Source organism: Lactuca virosa, chromosome 8 (assembly GCF_052849685.1).
Source record: "Lactuca virosa cultivar CGN04683 chromosome 8, Lactuca_virosa_CGN04683_v6, whole genome shotgun sequence".
NCBI classification, from domain to species: domain Eukaryota; kingdom Viridiplantae; phylum Streptophyta; class Magnoliopsida; order Asterales; family Asteraceae; genus Lactuca; species Lactuca virosa.
This window is the reverse complement of record NC_136433.1, coordinates 71,456,664-71,482,002: the sequence shown is the minus strand read 5'-3', so window position 1 is coordinate 71,482,002 and position 25,339 is coordinate 71,456,664. Positions and strand designations below refer to the sequence as shown.

General features: G+C 35.5%; 2 protein-coding genes and 1 long non-coding RNA gene across 3 annotated transcripts; 1 reads left to right on the top strand and 2 right to left on the bottom strand.

Moving 5' to 3' along the window:
- Window positions 1-200: 200 nt before the first annotated feature.
- On the bottom strand, window positions 201-7,348 carry LOC145130480 (PKS-NRPS hybrid synthetase cheA-like). Its single transcript, XM_079065273.1, has 5 exons — window positions 7,301-7,348; window positions 3,013-3,051; window positions 1,876-2,920; window positions 1,343-1,783; window positions 201-1,264 (listed from the first exon to the last, which is right to left on the bottom strand). The coding sequence occupies exons 1-5, from the start codon at window positions 7,346-7,348 to the stop codon at window positions 201-203; spliced, it is 2,637 nt and encodes an 878-aa protein (XP_078921399.1).
- Window positions 7,349-11,755: 4,407 nt separating this feature from the next.
- On the bottom strand, window positions 11,756-14,770 carry LOC145133083 (GDSL esterase/lipase 6-like). Its single transcript, XM_079068022.1, has 4 exons — window positions 14,463-14,770; window positions 14,100-14,254; window positions 12,319-12,784; window positions 11,756-12,238 (listed from the first exon to the last, which is right to left on the bottom strand). Exons 1-4 carry the CDS (start codon window positions 14,695-14,697, stop codon window positions 12,000-12,002), a joined length of 1,095 nt encoding a protein of 364 aa, XP_078924148.1. The 5' UTR covers window positions 14,698-14,770; the 3' UTR covers window positions 11,756-11,999.
- Window positions 14,771-16,836: 2,066 nt separating this feature from the next.
- Window positions 16,837-23,374, top strand: LOC145129674 (uncharacterized). The gene is made up of 4 exons (XR_013717595.1): window positions 16,837-16,932; window positions 17,279-17,343; window positions 17,657-17,748; window positions 23,350-23,374. It is a non-coding gene; the product is annotated as an uncharacterized LOC145129674 (long non-coding RNA).
- Window positions 23,375-25,339: the final 1,965 nt, after the last annotated feature.

Sequence of the window (25,339 nt, the reverse complement as noted above, 5' to 3'; positions counted from 1 at the left end):
ATTCTAAACAAATCCTCACCAATATTTTTTTTCTTTTAAATTTCAAATATTACATAGCAAAAATTTGATACAAAAATAAGCAACAACTAATCATTTATAGTCATAAAAGATCTTTTACTAGGTTTCAGATGCTTATAAAATTCTAGCCGTGACTTATACATAGTTTGCCATTCGGTTGCTGACGGGGCTTTGTTGCGGATCTACAATGCCGCAATGGGAGGCATTGGGTACTCTCCTTCCAATTGTACCATCACATAATGATTGGTGTACACAAGTGCAAATGTAAGGACCCGATGATTTTGAAACTCTCTAGGACCTCTCCAAAGAGGAAAAAAAGTTACGGGGCCTTCAGTGGTCAAAAACTGAACGATCACACCAAACCTGTTGGCTATCAAGATGTCTGTCTCAGGCATAAGCATCCAATGTTTTGTTGCTGCTGACTCATTCTTCGTAAAGAAAGACAATGAAGTAACTACTTCATCGCATCCAACGAAAACTCTTGTATAGTCGTCATATGAACTCAATAACTCGTCTAACAATTGTTGACGAATGTAAAGCCACTGATCTTCACCATATCCAAGACAAACGACTACTGATCGAAAACCACAATTTCCATCACCCAATACATTTTGTATATGTGTGATGTATGGATGAAATATAGATGGAATTTCATCCAACAATGAATTATGTCCCAATGGTGGTTCCTCGTTTAAGTTAATCTTGTATGAACATTGGCCTATCGGATCCTCGTTCATGTCTGTCTGGTATGAACACTGCCCTATTGGTTCCTCGTTTAAGTCTATGTTGTATGAACATTGACATATTGGTTCCTCGTTTAAGTTTATGTTGTATGAACATTGGCCTATTGGTTCCTCGTACGAACCCATGACGAATGAACTATGTCTGGCCGGATCATCGTTCAAGTCCATGAAGGATGAACTATACCATGGTGGCTTCTGGTTTAAGTCTGAACAACTGTATCTGTGAGGTGCTTGACTTTGATGTTGGACACGCTTTATTTTTGGGCGTCCACGGTTATTTTTCTTAACCGAAGGTTCATTGATCAAATTTGTTGATGGATCTGTTATCTCCTCCATTCTCCTTAAATAGTTGTATTTGATATGATCTGGTTGATTGTTGTATATTTCTTTAAACCTTTGCATACGATGATCAACATTAAGATCACCATATCCCACAGATATAGAAGGCGTCAAATCAAGCTTTCTCCAAAAATCATCAATCGAATCTAATGGAATAGGTGAACCTATAGTCAAACAGACAAAATATCATAAAGTGTTTATAATTATAAAAATGTCAATTTAATCCAATAGATTAAACATACCTGTACCGACATACATCACAAGTTCGTGAGCACATGGTAATCCAAAACATGTCCGCAATTGACATCCACAATTCTCAGGAGTTGGTACAAATCTTTTTGAACGATGAAGCTCTTCCAAGATTTTATCCATAGCATGCATTGAAACACGTTTTCGTAGTACTTCAAATATCCGATCCTTAAACCTTGGCATATAAGTGATTATGCAACGTGTGAAAGTTTCTTTGATAGCGGTTTCTTGTGATTGTACAACTTTTTCAATAACATGTATGAATTTGTCCAAATCACATTTCGCAGATTCCAAGTGTTTTTTCAGCTTGACGTGTTGGCTCTCGACTCTGTTTGTTGTTGAATTTCCAAAATTGACATGTTTGTCAGTCCACAACGATACAAATCTTTCAGCATACTTCCCCAACCAAACAGTATAAAGATAATCAAAAACATCTAAAATGTGAAGAAGAAAAAACAAATTAGTTTGAATGATATAATAATAATTGTTAATCAAATTAAGACTTCAACAAATATAAGAATAATACCTGCATGTTCGAACAATAATGTTTGAAGGTCTGCATAATTTTGCATGTATGCATTTAGTGTTGGAGATTCGACTAATTTCGTCCACTTTAGATGAAAAGAATTCCAAGTCTTTTGTGGTTTGATTCGTTGTCTGCAATGCTTTGTTATATCGTTGAATATATGCCACCTACAAAGTAAATGATTACTTTGTGGAAAAACATCTCCGCATGCTTTCATCAATGTCAAGTCTCTATCAGTGACGATAACACGAGGACAAAAGGAATCGTTAATCGTCAATTTCAAACAAGTCAATGCCCATATATAGTTGCTCGTTTTTTCATTATGCATGAATGCAAAGGCTATGGAAAACGTCTTGTTTGTAGAAGTGACACCAACAATTTCTAGAAAAGGAAGATTATACTTGTTTGTTTTATATGTAGCATCCATCAACACCACATAGGGAAATGCTTGCCACATCTTTAATGATGTTGAATGAATAAAAAATAGATCTTCTAACTCGTTAGTAATGGTGTTTACACGATACTGTAAGTTGTACCCTTTAGTTTGCAAAATGTGCATAACATTCTGTATCGGGGTTCTACCTTCTCGCCGAGATCTCCCCAACTTCTGGACAAAATTATATATAGTTCTCAATGAAGACACATTATTTTGATTTTGCGCTTTTAGTGTTGGCAAAATATTTCGTGGTTTCACATCCAACTCTATCAAACTTTGCACCAAACGAGCTTCTTTATCCGACAAAGGCATTGCAAAAGGATGACCCTCCATGTACATTGATGGTTCGTGATTGTGTTCGTCACGTACGACCCTTAACTTCCAACCATCATGTGCCTTCAAATACTTTCCTACCAATTCGAATGGACAATTAATTTTTTTTGTTTGCGCATCTTTATTTCTGGCTATGCCACCACGATCACAACCAAGTTCTATTTTAGAAATGAAGTTCTTAGTTATTGCCTTTGATCGTTTAGTGACGATAACATAACCTTGTGAACGTGCGACATTTTGCACCCAAGTCATTAAATCTCCATGAGATCTAAAGACCTAACAATTGAGAAAAAAAAAGTCATGTTAATAAAATCAATAAAATACATTAATTAATTACACATAAGTAAATAATAAGATTAGAGATATACTTGGTCGGTTGAAAATTCCGAAATATTCTCCATTTTTTCCTGCAAAAATAAAAAAAAACAAATTAAAAATGCTGATTAATAACCTAAATTTTATTAAAAAAATATATATTATTAATAATCTATTTTAAAAAAAAATAAAAATAAATGATTAGGAATTAATAGAATTTTCTAGCCAGAAAAAATTCGGAATATTATAACCTAAAATTTAGTCCAAATTCAGCCCATAAGTTAGTCCAATAATAACCCATTTGTTCCATGTATATATATTAAAAAAAAACCTAACACTTAAATCATTATATACATAGCTTAACGAATTCTTTTTCCGCCGGCAACCATGTTCTCATACAATTTGAGGCAAAAGACTTCAAAGACAATTTGGAAAGTTCGGTTTGTCTATCTAAAGTCGAGGAAGGAGAAAAAGGCCGAATTTTGCCAAAATGCAATCATGCGTTTCATCGTTTTTTTTTTTTGTCGGAACAATCCGGTTTTTTAGCACGTTCCCGTCTCTCTCTTGATGGAACACTACTGCCAGCAAGCCGATTTTTTCTGTTGCAGCCTCCGGCGAACAACACAACCGGTGATTTTACTACCACCACCGCCATTAGATGGAAGACTCGCAAACAGCATATAAATGAAGATACGAAGTTGGAAAGAGAGAACTTACCGTTTTCCGACGAACGACTTCGGCAACTATTTTCTGGCGAACATGTTTTGTTTTCCAGCGGTTTGTATTAAGTTTACCGTATTAAGTTTACTGATTAAGTAAACAATCTTATAGACAATGTATAGATTAATTAGTTATGGTTTTTTGTGTTTTCATCTTGGAAAATAGAAAATTAAATATGGAAAACGGGGATAATTTTTTTGAAAATTGTTCTGAAGTATAGTCAAAAAGACAGTAAAAATTGGTCAAACATTCCTTTAAAAAGGTTAAAGAAGTCAAAATAGCTTGTATAGTGTGGAGTGTTTAGAGAGTGAAGTGTAAAAATAATAAGCCATCGATCATTAATTGTGCAAAAATTATTTTATCATAAAGGGCTCTAGAAAATCGAGTAATAAAGGGATATCCCTCAATCAAGTATTTTTCAAAATCTTGAATCTTATTAACCGCCCAATACCTATCATTTTTAAGCAAAAAAGAAAAAAAAACAGTCAAGATCGATACCTTTGCCTCAAATATTATGTTGGAAGAAGTAACTTGTGGTTTAAACCGTTTTTATTCAAAACAAAATTGATCATCTTGTTTTGTCTTTTTTTCTTTTTTTTTTATTGTTTTTTTTTTTTTTGAAAATCTAATGTGTTTTTTTCGGTAACTAAAATTTCAACTCTATTAATATTAAATAATAATTATAAGGCAATATATACCGAAGCATATGTAGTTAAACGATTCAGTTTGGTTTTTCGCTTAAATCAACCAATCCAAAAAGTTTCAAAATTTCAATTTTTGGGTTTTCTGACTTTCAAGTATGTTTTCTCAATAATAAAATCTCTAATTACTTTAATTTTAACTAAATAATACATATATAAAAGAGTGATCCATACACAACAATTTTTTGATACCAAAGTTTAGTATGTTTTCTGTTTTCTTTTATTTTTAGTTTAAAGTGGAACCAACCCAGTATTTTTATTTTCTTTTAAAATTAAAATCCAAACTATCGATTTTAAAATTGGTCCATTTTTCATCTAACAGTGATCATTTTTTTTCGTTTTAAATCAACTTTCTGGATTTTTCATAGAGGACTGTTATCATGATGCATAACTTCAAATAATTTAATTTTATTAAACATTAGTATAAAAATAATCTTTAATTCCAAATAAAAAGAATATGACAATGCCATCAAGATATGTAATTTACAATGATTTCTAACACGAGACCGTGTTTTATTGAGAGATGTTCATGAACCGGATTTCCTCACGTGGTTCTCGGTCACAATATTCGTTTGGCGATAGCGTAATTTAATAAAAAAAATAAAAGATACAGTGTATCCTTATTATTTTATTTCCAAAAGGACCAAAACTAACCTCTTGGGCAATTATGCCACCAAACTTTTATTTCGAAAATTATTTAATTTCTTTTCACATTGATGTTATCACAATTAATCATTCTACACTCCAAGTTATAAAGTAAGATTAACAAGACCATTCTACCCTCCAAGTTACGGGTCGTTTGATAGTTGCTGATTGAGAAAGTGCTGACTGAGAAAGGCCTGTCTTGGTAAGAAATCCTGACTGAATAAGAAACCATGCTGTTTGATTTTATATCTGACTGAATGTGATGACTGATGAAAAATGACCATTTTACCCTGCTGCTCTATACAATGATGGATGAAGTTGGTGAAAAGTTATAAAAACATACATATAAGCACAAATTTGATTCAACATTTACAACAAAACATACATATAACATTTTTGTACCCAAAATACCCTATAATATTTTTGTACCCAAAATACCCTTGCTCATGAAAATGTCATAAATAACAAAATAAATCAACAATACACCAATTAGCAACTCAAAACTTTTTAAGCTGATAACAAGCAGTTTACTGATTACAAAATCATTAATGCACACTTGTATCAAATTAACACCAATTAACTTCTAGACAATTGGATTATCAAAACCTTAAATTCTTGTCAAATCTTGATCCTTCACTAGAGTTCCATTTCAATTTTCAACTACAATCTTAAACAAAAGAGTAAACTGCAAGATTAATCTAAAGTTCTGTAATGAATCTAGATACAGAATTGTGAAAACTAGAGATCAACAACTAAACAACATTTTTAAAAATTGATGAAACAAAAAGTTGCAATTTCATTAGAAGATCTTTCATCAGCAAAGATATGAATTCATCAAGAACAAAATCAGCAAAAAACATATCCATGAATTTGAAAATTCAAAACAGAAAAAAAATCAAACTTTGAACAACATTTCCCATAAACATTTATCAGCAAATTAGTAAACATTTATCCATCTCAACAGCCAAAATTCGAAAAAGCAAAAGTTGAACTTTCAACAACATTTAGCAAAAATCGAAACGAGGACGCCAAAATTGAAATCACCAAAAATTGAAAAAGCAACTATTGCAGAAATCGATGTTGCTGGTTGATGATGGCTAAAATCGAAAGTATTATGAGACGAGGAAGGAGAAATCGAAAGTATTACCTGATGAGAAACCTTCGATCGGTGCTTGATTAGTGCTTGCTGGTGACGTCGCTTGTTGGTGTTGCGAGAGAAGAAAGGAGTTGAAAGGGAGGCGCTTCGTTAGGGGAAAGGGTATGCATGGAATTTTTTCTTCCTTCCCTCAGTCAGTCGCATTTGATTTCCTTTCCCAGTCAGATGCATCTTTCCGAGTCAGAGGGATAAAAATTGCTTATCAAACACGTTTTGCTGACCGAGTCAGCCAAAGAGGTCTGACCCAACTCGGTCAGCCCAATATCAAACAGGGCCTAAGGCCCAACTCGATCAGCCCAATATTAAGTCTATTTGTTTTGTAAACAAGTTTTATAATCTATAGAAACATTAATTCATCTAATCAAATTTAAGATTTTTATTGTCATTTACAAAATTTTAGACCTGATCCATATATCTTAAAGCACATATAATTATTTTTCCATAATATACATTGAATCTTTCTTTTAAAAAATAATCGAGGTTCACACTCAAATCAATGATTTTTTTTTGTATCATCTATTCAACTTATTGGATCATTTCACACTTTATGAGATACACTAACACTCCCGTAAAAAACAGATTTTCAATGACGATAAATATGGATGTGTCAAGCCATTTGGTTGCTAGACAACAACTCTGATGTTATGTAAGATATATGCAAAGTCTTTTGTTACTCTTTACAAGAGTCATTTGGAGAGAGTAGAGACTGCAACATATATAACCATTCATAGGACTGTATCGTACCGATATGAGATACATTAACATAAATCACACTAGAAATTTCTAGAGAAAATATAACAATTACAAAAGTATAATCATAATTGGATTTTGCAACCACAAAACCCAATTGACTTTAGGTTTTCAATTTATGTTAACAAACAAATTACATGAATAATCTCTTATCGATTCTCATAATGAATCCCTTCTAATCCTTTTAAAGGCAAAAATGATATTGTTCGTGTACTTCTACATTACCCATGAAAAGTTTTGAACACATTAACATATAATCAATGATAGCAGAAGCATATTATATTTCTAGTCATATGTTCAAACTAAAACCTACAAGGATCTTATGTTCTTACAATTATTGCAACTACAAGAAAGATGAGAATTACATACCTCTTTGTTAGCCAAAGATCTTATTGCTTGCAATCTCGTTCTTGCCATTTTGATTGGATGCAAGAATCCAAATCAGAATCCCTCTAATGGAATCATATCTAAAACCACAAACCAAGCAATAAGACAACACCTTGGAGGGGGAACGAAATCGCCAAACACAAACCCTAATGGGAGTGTGTTGCGTCGCCAATGAGGGAGGCAAAGGGGGTTGGGCGCAGATTTTGCGAGCAAGGAATAGACAAATATGGTTTGATCTCTAGCTCCTTATTTATAGTTATCCAGTAAATTGGTGCCAAAGCTAATACTTTTTTACTGAAATCGCTCAGGTAGATAGTTCTAATTAATTAAACCTTTTAGTTAATTAACATTCAGTCCCTGCAATTAATTAATTTCTAATTAATTCCAAATTGGCTTCTAATTAATTTGTCATAAGATGAAAAATAAATAAACAAATTTCTCCCAATTTCATTTTATCATTTAATTGCTCAATTGAGTCCTAAGAAGAACCCAGAAGGATATTGTTATTATTAGAAATATTACCAATAGTTATGACATTAGACATTATTTCCAACACCCCACCGCATACTTATAACAATATCATCTAACGTCATTCATTTTGTTGACAATAAGAGCACCGTGTCAATCCATCGATCCAAGCACCCCTAACTTAAACATGCACTTAATATTCAACCCACACCAAACTCCAATAAAACACTAAAGATCATTGACCCCTTCACACGCACAGAAAAAGTATGATTAACCACTTCAGAATCTATCTGAGGATCATAAAGTACAAAGAATAGATGTGGTATCTAAACCTTTATTTTCCAACTTTGTACAAGTCGGTAATATATCCAAATGAATTATCCAACAAATAATACTTACCTTTCCATGTAGCCTTCACCTTAAAATAGTGGGATTATCAAGCATCCACCGCCAACCATCTTGTTGATCCGATGGATAATTGACCATATAAAGTTGGTCAAGTCAGTAATTTGCATTTCCTCAACCCTCCCTCAAATAACATGTCTCCATTTCCACTCTAAGTTAACTTCACTCCACTTATCTTTAATAACTTAATCTTATATCTTTCCGAAAAGATAACTCTTGGAAATCTAAACATCAGAGGCAGCTTGCCAACCCACCTCTTTCAAAACAAGGATGTCAAACCATCTCCTACTTGTCTTTCAATATTAGAATGCAAACTTATCATTTTATCATGAAGTTGATTAATTAAACCAACTATTCTACTCCAAACTCCCTTGATTTTCCCATGCCTCCCAACGAATCAAAGTCAATCCATACATTAACCCCAATAGATAATGATATTAAAGAGGAGTGGTTGACTTTGCACTGCTTGTTAAAAAGTGATTTTTAATCTTCTAACAATATATAAAATTGTCAACCATCCTAACTTTAAAATATAAGTAACATGTTACGCAATTTTAATTATTCATTCGTAATAAACGCTAGATATTAAAATCCTAACATCCCCTCACATTCTTTCTAATAATATATAAAATTATCAACCATTCGAACTTTAAAATAAATAACTAACTCATCGTTTGTAATAATCGCTAATTATTAAAATCCAAAAATCACCTCACAATCTCCACATATTTTTTTTCTTCGAACAAATGAATTTTAGCAACGAGCTACCAAAACAAGAAAGAATTACAAAGAAATAGTCATTTACGGATTTTGTAACCACTCTATACAATTGGCTTTGATCTCCATATGTAAGTACCCATAGCATAGATGTTGTAATTAAGTACACTATCAAAAGCCCAGTTGCTAATTTTAATAATCTACTTTAGAAAATAACTTTGGGGCGCGCTTTACTTCTCTTCAAAATTCAAAGAGAAATGGAAGCAAAGACCGGAATTTATAAGTGAAAAATTCAAAAAACTCTCCCAGGCTAGCAGTGAGTTCCTTGAAGGTGCTATTTCGATTCAAGAAGTGAAGAGGGCTGTGTGGGATTGTGGAAATAATAAGGCTCCAGGACCAGATGGCTTCACCTTCAAGTTTTTGAAAAAATATTGGGAATTTTTAAAGGATGATATTATGGCTTATGTTAAACATTTTGAGCAGTGGGGGAGGCTCTCCCGTAGATGTAATTCTTCATTTATAACATTAGTGGCCAAGACCAAGGATCCGCTATCCCTCGGTGATTACAGGCCCATTAGCCTTATTGGATCTTTGTATAAAATAATTGCAAAGCTCCTAGCTTCAAGAATTCGAGTGGTGATTGGGGAATGTATCGATGAAGTACAAACTGCATTCGTTGAAGGTCGCAACATTTTAGAAGGACCACTTATTGTTAATGAGTTATGTGCATGGGGAAAGAAGGCTAACAAGAAGATCTTACTTTTCAAGGCAGATTTCAATAAAGCATTCGACTCGGTGAATTGGAATTTTTTAGATTCTATGATGCGACAGATGAACTTCGGTATAAAATGGAGGTTTTGGATGAAGGGATGCTTAGAGTCAGCTAGAGCTTCAGTTTTGGTGAATGGATATCCAACTGAAGAATTCCAATTGGAAAAAGGAGTTAGGCAAGGAGACCCTCTATCGCCTTTCCTATTCATATTAGTCATGGAAGGTTTAAATGTTGCATTAAAGGAGGCAACTGCAAAAGGTATATTTCAAGGTATAACTATCCCGAGCTCCATTATTCAACTATCGCATCTATTCTACGCAGATGATGCCCTTTTCCTTGGGGAATGGTCCCACCAAAACATAAAAAACCTTGCAAGGTTACTCAAATGTTTCTACGTATCTTCCGGTTTAAGTGTCAATTTCAGAAAATCCAAAGTCTTTGGCATATGTGTTAATTCGCAGGAGGTTGGGAATTGGGCACTACCTCTAGGATGTGAACCGAGCACCTTGCCATTCACATTCCTTGGGATACCGGTGGGGGAAAACATGAATAGAAAAAGCTCTTGGAACCCGATAATTGAAAATTTCAGAAACAAACTTTCTTGTTGGAAATCAAAGACCTTGAGTTTTGGTGGGAGGGTGACTCTTGTAAAGTCAGTTCTTGGGAACCTCCACACATTTTATTTGTCACTCTTTGCCGCCCCATCGGGGGTTATCGAGACATTGGAGAAAATTAGAAGAAATTTCATCTGGGGAGGCACAAATAATGAACACAAAATCCGATGGGTGGCTTGGGACAGAATTCTTGCTCCTAAGGAGGCTGGTGGTCTAGGTCTGGGATCCATAAAGGCAATGAACTTAGCATTGCTTGCGAAATGGAAATGGAAATTTTTTCACTAGCAAAACTCGATATGGGCGAGGGTTATAAATGGTATTCATAACTTGGGATCCTTCCCTCCAACTCAGTTGTCATCCAAATATCTAGGTGGGGTATGGAAAAATATTGACAAATGCAAAAACTCCCTTAGTATAATAAACATTGCAGATTCAGATATTATTCGCCGAAACCAAGAGGAGTCGAGATGGGACTCTGATTTTGCTATAGATGGGAAATTTCATGTTGCAGGGTTACGAGGAAGGATAGATCGGGCAGGTCACTTGACTCCGGATGGAGCTTTCACGTGGAGTAAATGGATTCCCAACAAGGTGAACTGCTTTGTATGGCGAGCAAGGATAGATCGAATCCCATCAGCGAGTGCTCTTATGCGGCGGGGAGTTAAGATTCAAGGAGAAACTTGTAGTGTATGTATTTCAGGAAGTGAAACAGCAGATCATATGCTGGTCACTTGTCCTTTTGCAATTGCAATTTGGAACGGGATATGGAACTGGTGTGAAATCATACCCCCTCAACTGTCTAATGTCAAGGAGATTTTAAATTTCGTAGCCACGTGTGGGAAATCCCAAACAAAGAAGAGAACAATAAATTCAATCATCTTCGGAACTTTATGGGGAATGTGGAAAGCAAGAAATGATAGAGTTTTCAACTCAAAGTTTATCCCTCCGGAATTGGTGTTTGAAGGTGTTAGATCCATGGTCTATACTTGGATTAAATTTAGGCATGGGAAAGGGAATTTTGTATGGGAGAACTGGAAAAATTCACCGATCTCTTCTATGTAATTTAGATTGTAATTCGGCTCTCACTAGTTCCTTGCTAGTGAGTGCCTTTTTTATAAAAAATTGCCGGTTCCAAAAAGATATTATGTATCTGTATAAATATGAAAATCAACGTTGTCAGTTGTCGTGGCTGGTCAGCTAGGTTTTGTTTTTGATAACCATGTGGGCCACAATCATTAGATTAGTAAATTGTTAGTATCAAAGAAGACACGATTATAAGGATAAATGTACATCATTATCGGTTGAAATTAATTTCATATTAGAGCGAGAGAGGTCGTAGGTAGACGATAAGAGTTGTTTGTATCTTGTCTTTGTCCTCGATCAAATCTGTAAACTATTCATAATGAACATGTTTATATGTATATTATTTTCTTAATATTGTTGAATTACTGACTAATCATGTTTCCGAAAATAGAATGTTATTATTATTTTTTATATCATATAAACAAAATTCATACAAGAAAATTATTAAATAACGCAAACATAAAATGCCTAAGCATTTATAGTTATTTGTTCATAATTTAAAAACACACTCACGACAAAAGGGAACCTAAATATTACATGGCAACCCACATTATTCCTGTAAATATTATTGTTCAACTCAACGCCATCCATCTAACCCATAAATATGTAAATAAAAATGGGTTTAAGAGTGTGGCAAGGTTATGTTAGCCAAAGTCCTCAAGTTTATGGGTCGGATTGCATATCTGCCTCCAGACCATAAGGCTTTGGAGATAATTTCATAAGTATGTTCGCTTGGATGAAAATAATCCCAATAAAAGTACTCATTAGCATTTGAACACATCGTGTAACCTTTTTCTCCACATTGCACTCGTCCTTTTAGGGGTCCAGCCCCACAACATGCCGAATTTACATTGGCAAAACCTAATAAAATTTCATAAGAAAACAAAAATTAGTAAAAAACAATATAATTAGACGAATCATATTCTAGAAAATAGGTATACCGTGTAGTTTTGGTCTAACACGCAACCTTTGTGCAGTGTTAAACACTTCTCCATAAACACCAATTGCACCACGATACTTTCTACGTATACTGTATACCAAACGTTCCAAGCCATAATTATAATATTTCGTCATTTTGTTTGCCCCAGCATAGCAACGATTAGTACTAGCATTTGGTAGGTTGATTCTGCCTGGAATACACCCCATAGGACCAACTGAGAAAATGGCGATCTTACGAGCACCATGCTGGTAGATTATGTCAAGGAAATTGGCTGCTTCTCTCAACATGGCATCTACAAAAGCTATTGGCGAGAGGTTTGACTTTTCGGGTGCTTGTAAGTAAGTAAAAATGTCATTTGAACCCGCTTCAAGGAAGAATATGGATTTTGAAATTTGATCTCTATGTAAATGTTTATAATGAATAAGCTCTTGGAATTGTTGTAATTGGATTTCTAGTGGTGTAACCCCCTGCCCATCAAAATGATGCAAATGAATTAATGGAAGAAAATAGTTGTTAAAGTAATCTACATTTTTTAGACCTTTGAATTCCATGAATGACGACTGACCTCTTTTAAGTTTCTAGCTAGCATTAAAGCACAAAACTAATCAACACTCTATTTGTCCTAAACAATTATTTTCAATCTTAGTTTATTTCGTGTTTTTCACTGGTAATCATTTCTTGAAACTAGAGGTGACAAATTAAATCCATTTAGCCAGAATCGGAATATCCGATTAGTTCGTATTATTATTTGACATTAACTTATCATATAAATAAAATGGAAAAATAGGTGATTCAATTAATATTTTAACAATAATCATGGAGACATTGAAATATACATGTGGTATAAAGCAAAAATAAATCAATGGTCATATTTTCTCAATAAATAATAAAATAATATGATTTTTTCTACACACGTAAATGAGGATTATGACGTTGCTGATCGGCAACTACCTGTTTTTAAATAGAAAATATCAAAGTACAATTTTGCTATTAATAGTAACTCGTGACTACTTTATCGATGGACATAAAGAATTAAAAGGAGAAGGTATATCCAAATTTCTTAAAAACGTGATCATAATGGTGAGATTGTATGATTGTATTCGTAGGAATGATAAGTTACTATCAAATCTCAATTTCGTACCGGAATCGGTATCGATTTAAACATATGAGACGATACTCGGTGCTTTAAAATTACAAAATTTGGGATTTGGTACCGATTATTTTTTGGAAGGATCCGAGTTAGGATCGTAGAATCTCTCATAAGATCGTTATTATTATAGTATTTTTAAATTTTGAATAATTTTTTTTTCGAGCTAACCAAATGAATCGAATACGAACCATACAAAATTCCTTTCTGAATTGATTATTGTTAAATTATGCAGTGAAGTAATTCTCATGTTTTAAAATATTTATTCTAAACTGGGGCATATATATTTTTTTATGTTTTAAACTGCTTTTGGTAGATTTTATGATTCGGATTCAATCTTATAATCATGATCTTACAAAGCAGAAAACGATCATAATCGTATATAAGATCATGAACTTAACAAACCTTGAGTATACCACTACAAAAGAAAGCATAAGTCATTCCATATATCACTTCTACTCTTTTTTGTTTTTGTTTCTATAAAACGTTATTACAATAGAATAATATTTGAATCATTTTGTTTGTTTAAGTTCTTGATTATAATGTCAACTGTTAACTGAAAACAATATTATCTACGATCTTAAATGCGCTGGCCATAGTGAAAGTAAACTAGCTAGAAAGGATGATCATCTTACTGCATATTTGTTTGTCTGCGGCAATATTCCACTTCCAGCACTAGCGAAGTTGATTCCATTGGCCTGAACCGGAAAATGTTTCACAATTATACTTCCTAAATTTTTTCCGTATAGCTTTTGGTACGGTTTTTGGAACTTGATCCCCATATATTGTGCTGCACATGTTGTATAACCAGAAATTAACATTAAATCCAAACATAAACTAACTCTAATCCAAATGATACTCTACAATCTACATAAATGAAAATTATTCCAAATTTGAAATTAAATTGTGTATATTATTTGATATTTTCATTTTAAAAAAAGAAATGCCGACGTGCCCAAGGAATAAAGGAAACTGATAGAGACTGATAAAAGACTTACCTATGAAATCTGCGACAGTTCGACCATTGCTGAATCTTCCGGTGGGACGATGAAAGTAAGTTGAACCATAAGGTGGAAAATTGGCTTGAACAGTGCAGTTCCTTATATAACGATTGTTACCGGGATCAAAAAGGGAGTCTCCAAAAATGATCATTGACTTAACGTGGGCATGAGCATATGCCGAAACCAAAAGAAATACACTCAGGAATATGATCAATTGCGGGAATCTCTCCATATTTTCAATCACACTTTGGTGCCAACTTTTAGAGAAATGGTATATGAATTTGAAGCTAAATAGACTTGAAGAAGCTTGAAGAAGCTGAACAAAAAATGTGACTAAAGAAGGGTAAAAAAAAGTGAGGAAAATGACAAAGGCAACGAAACTAAAAACATGAGAAAAGGGCACCAACAAGTTGCTATTTTTAGCCTAATACATAAAAACAAATGTGACAAATTACGTATACTAGTAATGAACTTTAAAATCTTTATTAAAAATAAATAACATATTTTTTTTTACCTATGATAACAACCAACTTGTTAAAAATAAATAACATATTTTATCTTTGTTAAAAATAAATAACATATTTTATCTTTTTTACCTATGATAATAACTAACTTGTATTTTTTTATTTGATAATATGTAATCAAGAAATAGTTATAATGTGGCACAAATTGTTGCCACAAATCATAGAAACATATATAATGTGTTGACATGGAACATTCAATTTTACGAGTCCTATAATATATTACATTAGAACAATTGTATAAATTACTATAATATAATTAATAAATATGTCTAGTTAAATATATATTTAATAACTTATAAAAGTAATAAACTAAATGTATATACAAGATAAAGTTTGTTACTCAATATGTTATTAACTTTTAAGTTTATCGTTGTATGTCTTTATATTTAGATGAAGTTTGGCTTCGAGGATGGCGATGGAAGAGTATTGCCGTATGTACTTTCATATTTCTAAACGATTTAGGTTGTCTTTTGGAATGGAATTTGCATTCCTTGGAACAAACATTACCAATACGTTAAGATGTCTCACTTTTTTTTTAAGATAAAGTGACCAATTGCAACCAAAATTCCTAAAGCATTATAGGGAAATCAGGAAGAAAACTTTGAACAAAAGTTAATTATTATTATTATTATTATTATTATTATTATTATTATTATTTTTTGTAGCGAATCTACAACAATTAGTATTTTTATCATTCTAATGGAAACACAATTCATTGGATTATTATTATATATAGATTAATTATGGGTTCCGAATGGTTCTTGAATTCTATTGGTCTTCTTTATTTTTTATTTTTATTTTTATTTTTTTTTACATATTGGTAATTTGGTCCATTAAATTCTAGGGAAATGCCTAGATACGTGTCTTCGACACGTGTTATGTTCTCCCCTCATCACCGCCATTGTTCTCCACCCATCGAAATACTTCTAGAACCTTTCGAAGAATACCACTGATTTACTCTCCATCTTCTCCAAACACGTACCTGTAAAAAGTCAACAGCCCTTCCACCCTCACATGGGTTCACCGTCTATGCTTCTTTTTTTATCCTCCCTCGGTCCACCGATCCACCACCTCGATCATCAACTTCTAATCCTCAGACTCTAACACTACCAATTTTCAATCCGAACTCCAACCACCTCTTTTCTCATGTCCACCGTCACCAGAGGGAAGGATGGATTGCGATGGTTTCGCCTACCCGATATGGGTACTGTTCACTGGCTACCGCCATTCTTCTCTAATTATCTTCCACCACCATCTCTGATCCTTCCCTAATCGATAAGCACATCAACAAATCGATAATCAAAACTGTTTCTATTCAATCGTCGTTCCTCCCTTTTCATCGATTATGTTGTAGTTTCTCCTGTTCACCAAGCCTTCAACTTTACTTCTTTCCAGTTTTAAACCCTAGACGGTCCAGGTAAAAGGATGAACCCTATTTCAATTTCTTTCTATTATCAGAATTATTTTCATTCAGACTTGATTACTGTTTATGTTGTGTTTTTGGTTGGTGGAAACGAGGCCAATAAGAAAGATTAACCTATAAACTAGTGGTGGTGTTGAAAACGGAGACAACGTTTCAAGTGAAAACCAATAGTTTCTTTGTGTCGTTTGAGAACACAGACGGTGAAGAAACAAAGCTCTTTCCTTCCCTTATCATCTATCTGTCTCTCACAGGAAAAAAGAAATTAGGTACATGTATTGATAGATAATTCTTATTAGGGCTAGCAATTCTTTGTTCAATCTGGCATGTTTAGCTGAATTCTTTAGGGGTCAATCTATTCTTATGGAAATTGATTTGTAATACTTCAATAATATATGAACTTCTGCTTTGGTGATGTTGTAAGACAAAGTTCTGATTAAGCAATTTTTTTTTTGAGTCAGAGATACTGAAGGAAGCGTAGATTAGAATCAAATTCCTACATAAATCAAAATCGGGTTGCCAGGTAAGTTTTATATGTTTTCGTATAAAATTGATGTTGAATTCGGTAAGATATGATCTTATTGGATTGATATAGTTCACATGTGGTATCCCGGTTATATCTTAATTTTTTTGCATGCTTATCGGAATCCCGACATTAGGAGTCAAGCGAGAAAGTTGGAGATCCTTCTAAAAAGTTGGAAGTAATCAACAAACAAGTGACCAACAATTTCATGAAGCATGAATTATAGGAAAAGTCCATAACATATAATATCAACATCAACGAATCATGCCAATTTAGTTTCTTGAATATAATGTTTACTCTAAACTAATCCTAATATGACCATAATTGGAGTGTTTGTATCGTTTAGGTTTTGCAAATCCTACCAGTCTGACAATGGATGCAACAAGAATAACTATAACACCCATTTCCCAGGTACTTTTCATTTATAGCTTAAAGTGTTAATTTCTTGCAAAAATGGTCCTACGAGGTGCATAAGAGGTCCTCTACATGGGGTGTAGAATGAGAAGTGGACGTGGGCATTTAAAGCCCTACACGGGGTGCACCCTTATGTACACAATACATAGGAGTGCTAAATCCAAAATCCTAAACTTTAGGGTTGTGACCCTATTTAAAGACCTTAACTCCCTTGAGGCCTTCCTTATCATCAACCTCCACTCTCCCAAGTAGCCCACTCGAAGCCTTAATTCCTTGTGAGCTTGTTTTGACCCTTTTTTGTGTGTTTTAGTGCATTTTGAAGAAGGATGAGTCTATCTAGTGGTTTGGTGTGGCTCAAGCTTGAAGATCCAGAGCTTTCATCTCATTTGCCAACCCTAAAAGGTATAAAGTTCTCATCTTTATGATTCCTTGGGTTAGACCTAGGCTAGCTTATAGATTTGCATGCTTTTTGTCCCATGAGTTTGGCTTTTATGAGTAAGAGCTACTCTAGAACTTAAGGCTATCATTTCTTGTTGTTTTTGAGGATCTTATAACATAAAAATGGGATCTTGATGGTTATATTTCACCCATGCAATGATTTGAGGTCATTAAAGGATGTTATGGAATTAGGGTTTGGTCTTGAGCTCCATCAAGCCATGCAAAGGCATAAAGTGTTACATCCATAAAAATCACAACAAATTTAAACTTTTTAAAACAATCCCAAATCATAGAATGTTTACAAATACATTGCTTTCAAAGTGTTGTTCCATATTAGAGTATCCCATAGATCCAAAAGTACATAAAATAGATGATGTGTACGGTCACGCCTTCGCATTCCCGCGATCATCAAAAGTACCTGAAACAATAACTAAAAATCGTAAGCCAAAGCTTAGTGAGTTTTCCCCAAATTACTAATACACAAACAAATAGCATATATAACAACATGTCGGGTCCAATCAACCATCGGACTGGAATACCCCAGACCTAGTCACCCTTCAGGTCCAGTCATCCTCGAGATGGAATACCCTAGGTGGAATGCTAATATACAATGGGTCCAGTTAACCATCGGGTTGGAATACCCCAGGCCTTATCAAACATCGGGTTGGAATGCCAATATACAATGGGTCTAGTCATCCTCGGGATGGAATACCCTCAGGACCAATCAACCATCAGGTTGGAATGTCCCCGGTCTGTTGGCCCATGCACATAGCAATAAAGCCTCAACCACCAACCAAAAAATGTGCACCTATAACAGATAGACATATAATCAATCAACAGACAATCAGGCAGATCTACAGATCACTAAGCATAACATCATCCTATATACCAGGATACAGATCTAACAAATCACTAGAGCACGATAACATACTATCACATAACATGATATCTAATCCAGTGGACCGACCTTGGTGCCTTACACCCATAAGTATAGTGAGGAAAACTCACCTCACAGCCAGGACAAAAGCTGATGAGGTCTCGACTCCGAATCTCAGCTCTAATTGTCACCTATCCAACCAAATGACCAATTCTCAATCACAATCCCAAAATAACCAAAATTCCCTTAAGTCAAACTTGGTCAAAGTCAAAGTCAAACTGGTCAAAATCCATAAGTCAACTGAGTCAACCCAGCCAGGTCAACCCAACTGAGTCAAGTTAGCCGGGTCGACACAACACGCATACGCGGGGCGTATTCTGAAGGTATGTTAGGTGTACTCAAGCCTTGAACGCAGTCGAGACATTTGACCTCGTACGCGCTGCGTACTTAGATTACGCAGGGCATACGCCCAAACTTCCCAAACTCCATTAAGAGCTTAATGCCTCAAGTTCTTACGTCCCATTTCCAGATTCAAGGCTAAATCATCCTCAAGAGTCATAAATTTTCCAACTTTATGACCTTGCATGTCCTTTAAGTGCTTAACTCAAGGTCATAATACATTAAGACCTTCTAGAAAGTGCATGGATCAAAGCCAACCATTAAGACCTCATTTTTATGACTCAAAACCCTTCCTAAGGTTTGAAAGGACGACTTAATGGGTCAAGAACAAGCCATGTCCAAGAATCACCATTTCGGACCAAAAAGTGACTTAAAAGAGTAAGAATATAGATCTACAAGATGAAGTGGTAAATTTGCAAGCTTTATACCTCCTGGAGGTTGAAATCAAGGTAGAAATGCTAGATTCAAAATGCTCTCAACTCCAAGATCTTCTCACCACCTTCTTCTTTCTTCAAAACCACTTCAACACTTTCTTAAAGGCGCCAAAATGCACTCTTGCTCTTAGGGTTTGCTTGGGGGGGGGGGGGGTCGATGTCACAGAAGCAGGCTGGGTAAGAAGAAGATATGAGGCCTTAATGATGCTTAAATATGAGCCAAAATCCTAAAAATTAGGGTTGCATGATTTCCACGTATGCCCTGCATATGAGGTGTATGCCCAGCGTATGCTTATCATACACATGTACGTACAACGTACTCCTCTAAGTCCTAATTTACCAAAATGCCACTATGGGCCCTTTTTGCACTCTTTCTTAAACTTAGGGACCAAAATGTAATATAATTCTATTATAGGGTCAAAATCAGAAGTACCTCACCATTGGGATGTTACAATTCACCCCCAATTGAACTAGACTTCGTCCTCGAAGTCGACTGTGGTGAATAACTCAGGATAATGCTCCCGTATTTTAGCCTCCGGCTCCCAGGTCCACTCGGAGCCTCTCCGATGTAGCCACTGAACTTTTACTAAAGGTATCTCCTTGTTGTGCAGGACCTTCATTTTGTTTCTAGAATAGCCACCGATCTCTCAATATAGTTCAGGCGCTCATCGACCTAAATATTATCCAACGGAACCACTGCCTCACTATCCAACACATACTTCCACAACTAAGAGACATGGAAAGTGGTGTGGATCCGACTGAGATCGCTCGGTAAATCCAACCGGTAAGCCACCCGGGCTACCCTAGAGATAACACAGAAAGGTCCAATATACAGGGGGCCCAACTTCCCCTATTTCTGAAGCGTATCACACCCTTCCAAGGTGAGACCTTCGGTAATACCATATTGCTGACTTGAAACTCCAACTCAGATCGGCGCCGGTCGGCATAGCTCTTCTGCCGACATTATGCTATCTGCAGTCTCTGTTTGATCAGCCGAATAAGCTCCCTGGTATGAAGGACTACTTCGGTCCTTCCCATTACCCCATTACGAGTGTCACAACTGGCATTTTAGCCATGAAATTCTGTGATCATGTAAATGTCATCTATGATAATATTTGTAACTCTAACTTGATATCACGCACTATGTTCATTCTATGACAACAAACTTAGTCAAGGTTCACAATTGAAGTTCAAAACTCTATACAAAGTATATAAAATAGTCCATTATGTGTTGAAAACTTTAAAAATCCCAGTTCAAGCTTATGATGAACTAGGATTCTCTTATTGGGCCTAATGGACCAATAAGTATTCAATTCGACTATTTTGGGCCTAGAAACCCAGATTGGGATCTAAACGGACCCATATTCATAAAACTTAACATATTGGGCCATGTGGACCTAAAATGGTTCATGTTAACCTTAATGGGCCAAGTTGGGCCATAATAACTCCAATAGCCCTAATGGGCCATAAACCCCATTTCTTTGGTTCTAATGGGCCGTGAACCACCTAATGGACTTTCATTGGGCCATGAACCATCCTAAGGGCCCAATGGGCCGAAAAATATTATTGGACCTGTGAAATATGAATAAAGCCAAGGATTTGAGCCCAAAGCTATTTCACCTTCATTCATTGAGCCCATTCTCGGCCCAATCTCTCTCTCTCTCTATATATATATATATATATATATATATATATATATATATATATATATATATATATATATATATATATATATATATATAAGGAAAATGAAAATAAGGGGACTAATGAGCATAAGACACATGATTATTGCATGAAGGATCTCCATGCAACATCACTTCACACACACTCTCTCTCTCTTCTCCCTTCTTCTTCTCGGCCGAACCACCCTCCTCACCATCTCATTTCTTTCAAAAATCTTTCAAGGAACTCTCTCTAGAAAACCTCCTTCCTCCTCTAAATTTTCGAAGACTTAGAGTTGTTTCAAGAAGATTTTCACCAAAAATCATCAATCCTTGGTAAGTCAATACACATCCAAGTTATATAACTTCATTATTATGTTAGATTACTCTTCCTAAACATTTGTTATGATCATACTCCTAGAAACCTCATAAGCTCGAGATCTACTCAAGGAAAGCTTGCTAGGACCGAAACCTCTCTCTTTTCTTCACCAAAACCGAAATCAACAAGCAAAGTGAGTTCATACCCCTTGTTTTCGATTTTATATTGTTTTTGGGGGAGGATACAAGTCATTTTGTGTTAGATCTATGTATTTGTGCATGTTATGTATGTTTATCTTGGTTTAAGTTGTGATTATTGGATGAAACACTATAGATCTCGAAAATTATAACCAAAAGTTGTGATATGTGCAACTAAAACACTTCAAACAACATACTATGAAGCTAGATGGGTCTAATATGTGAAGATCCATAAGAAGTTAAACAAAATCTTGAAAAAGGGCCATTTTTGAACAAATATACAAAAATGTGAGGTTTTATGACACCTGCGGTTTTCACAAGGGTTAAAAGAGACATTTCCTTTTAAAAATAAGTCCTTATCTCACTCTTAAAATCAAAGGGGCCAAAAGTGAAAATTTTCACATAATGGGCCAAAATATGGGCCTTCACGGTTATTGGGCCCAAAACGTAAAAATTGTGATTTTTACGGACTAAAATGTCAATTTATACAAATTTGAGTCAAAAATGTAACTTACGGTTTTTATGGGATAGAAATGACACTTAGTTTAAAATTTGGGCGTAAAATGTTATTTATACAAAGTTTGAGCCGAAAAGGTCATTTTTTTTATCAAAAATGGGTCAAAAATGTCATTTTATCTAAAAAGGGGCTGAAAATGTAAAACCTTTTATATTATTGGGCCGATAACATTTAGTCACTTGGGCTAAAAATGTAAATTTTCATGCAATTGGACTAAAGATGTAAATCCTCATGTTATTGGGCCTTATTGGTCCATGTACATGTTTATTGGGCCTTATTAGCCCATATACATGCTTTTGGGTCTAAGTTATGCATTACATGTCCATTGGGCCTCAATGGCCCACATATATGTTAATTGGACCTAAACTATACATTGTTGGGCCTTGGTGGGATTTCATACATTCACATGCATAATCATTGAATCTTCACACATAAAACATATACGTAAAATATTATACAACATAAGACATTATTCGTGTAATACATTACTCGTGAACAAGTTGAGAAATCTAGTGAGACTTGTCGGTTGACACCTTTGAGTGTATGATCGTAGCCTATAGTTATAACTAAAGTCTCCTGGAGGGAGAGCGGGAGTTTGTGTATAGATCTATACGGGGTGACACCCCACACCTGAGTTGTTCGCTACAGCTAGACTAGGCCAGTCTAGGGTGACAAAACCTTACCTTAATCAAAACCGGTGCCTGAAAGCGCCAAGACAGGCGAATTAGTCATTATCATGCATGGTTGTAACGGCTCACTCAGAGACTAAATTTATCAAAGATTTCGGTATATTAATACTAATCTTTACGATACGAAAAACATACATACATCCATACACGGTCTTGGAAATTTTATGACATTAATACTCATATAAGCAGAAAATATTGGATATTCTGGGATCAATACAATTGTACACTACCTTCTACTTACAACAGAAAACACAAGATTTTATCTGGATTACATTTTTATTATCGATACATTTTAACAACAGCAAACACACATGCATTAATACTTGATTTGATACATCATTTTCAAACTAATCTACAGAAAATATCGGATTTTCTAGTGTTTTACTAACGATACAAAACTTTTCATTCAAACATGCTTATGAACTCACCAACATTGTTATGTTGACCGTTTTAAAATAACTTGTAATTTCAGGAACTCGTTAAGCGGAAGAACCAACAAGAATATGAGATTTGTTTTGTGTACTGTTAAACATCATGCTTGAATATTTGGATATGTAATTTAAAATATTGTAATTGATGTAAACAATGGCAGTTGTATTATATTATGCATGGTGATGATGATGTTATGTTTCATTTATACTCATTGTAATGATATTTCAAGATGAAGTCAGGCACAAGCCCCCAGACGTTTCCGCCGTCTGGTTCGGGGGTGTGACAGATTGGTATCAGAGCATTGTTTATAGTGAATTGACATATCTAATCATACGAGATATGGAACTATAAATGTAATGGGACTAAAACACTCTGAATAAAGTGCATACATTAAAACAATAACATTAAAAGTCTCTGGAGGAAATGGAACACTATGATTAAACCCGGGCAATATGTAGTCATATTGGGGGTAAATATAGCCTGATCAACTATATTTATTCAAATTATGACAAGCATGTGTTTGTGATTAATCATGGCGGGAAATTGACCTAGAAACTTACCTCGTATCCAAAACTTCTCAGGAATTCAAACACAAATAATTAAAATACTATAGGAGTATTTTGGAAATACTATATGCATATATTATTTTTTTACAACGTCTCACACCCCTCGTGCAGAGTCTATGGCCAGATTTCATCATCCTGGAGATCCCTATTTCTCCAATCAGGGAAATGGTGGATGGCTAGAACCCAAGGAAGAACCAGAAGAAGAGCATGAAGAGGAGCCCGTGGAAGGACCGGCAGAACCGGTAGCCGACTCGAACGAGGAGGAAGCAGAGGGTAGCGACACAGATGACTCAGACACGGGGTCCGAAGTCATCAATCCTCCGTACATGGCCAGGTTGCCCCCATACCGGATGGGCCCCAATGGACCTACGCCCCCATGGGTACACAATATTTGGAGATGGAGCCGCCAGCAGGGGGTGCGTCCCCCATTTGGTATGAACCGAGACTACTATGACCTGAGTCACGGCGGACCCGCCGATCGAGCCTTGCCTGTGATAGTGAGGAGGACTCGCGACATCGGCAAGCAGGCGTAGGCGACCGCTGGCCAGATGGTGGCCATGAGAGCCGTAATGGAGTGCACGGAGAGGATGACGCACGAAGTAGTCAGGGACTACCAGATGCACCAGACAACTTTGGAAGCCAGGCTTCGGGACGCCGACCGCCACCTGGCTAGACTTCAGGGCGCATCCACCTCATCGTCAGCACCACCAGACCCACCCCTTCGAGACTAGCGCATGTTCATGTACTATCGTTATGATTTTCTTCTTTATGTTTTACTCTATGTACTATCGACCATATGCTTAAGTGATTACACTACTCATAGGGTCGTCATGCTGTCGGATCAGATGTTTCCCCATGTACTGTATGCCTTTTGGAAAATTTTCATGTATTAAAAACGATTATTATTAATGGAAATGCTCTATGTTTTTATCGTGATGTTGTTATCTATTATGTGCTTTATTTCCTTGTTTTATGTTAATACATGAAATCACTTAGATGCACAAACCGATTCGCCGAGTCTGTGGAATTATAAACTTGGAATACGATGTGTACTCAACATCTTTCCGTTCTTTGATAGAAAGATGCCTCAAAGACCCAACCATGGAAACAACACAACACCGACCCCACTTGAAATAAACTCAGTGGCATTCCAAGCAGCAGTGTCCGCTGCGGTCACTGCAGCACTTGCACAGATTCGCAACAGAAACAACGAAGAAGGCAACGGACAGGGAATGGGAAGCACAAATCAAGGAACAAACCACGACACCACACGAACCTGCACCTACAAGGACTTCACCAACGCCAAGCCTCGAACCTTCAATGGAACAGGAGGCGTGATAGCCCTGAAGCGATGGATTGAGAAGGTGGAATCAATTTTTGAAATTTGCGGGTGTCCGGAAGGGTGCAAGGTCAAGTTTGCGGCCTGCACATTCATTGATCAAGCTCTCTCCTGGTGGAATGGTC

What these genes read in the sequence shown, in the direction of transcription:
- LOC145133083 (XM_079068022.1), bottom strand. Translation starts at nt 14,697, where the DNA reads ATGGAGAGATTCCCGCAATTGATCATATTCCTGAGTGTATTTCTTTTG. An exon ending in CGCAGACAAACAAATATGCA is followed by an intron (nt 12,785 to 14,099) that starts GTAAGATGATCA and finishes TTTGATGGGCAG; the next exon opens with GGGGTTACACCACTAGAAAT. An exon ending in TGTTAGACCAAAACTACACG is followed by an intron (nt 12,239 to 12,318) that starts GTATACCTATTT and finishes AAATTTTATTAG; the next exon opens with GTTTTGCCAATGTAAATTCG.
- LOC145130480 (XM_079065273.1), bottom strand. Translation starts at nt 7,348, where the DNA reads ATGGCAAGAACGAGATTGCAAGCAATAAGATCTTTGGCTAACAAAGAG. An exon ending in GATCTTTGGCTAACAAAGAG is followed by an intron (nt 3,052 to 7,300) that starts GTATGTAATTCT and finishes TTATTTTTGCAG; the next exon opens with GAAAAAATGGAGAATATTTC. An exon ending in TGTGATGTATGTCGGTACAG is followed by an intron (nt 1,265 to 1,342) that starts GTATGTTTAATC and finishes GTTTGACTATAG; the next exon opens with GTTCACCTATTCCATTAGAT.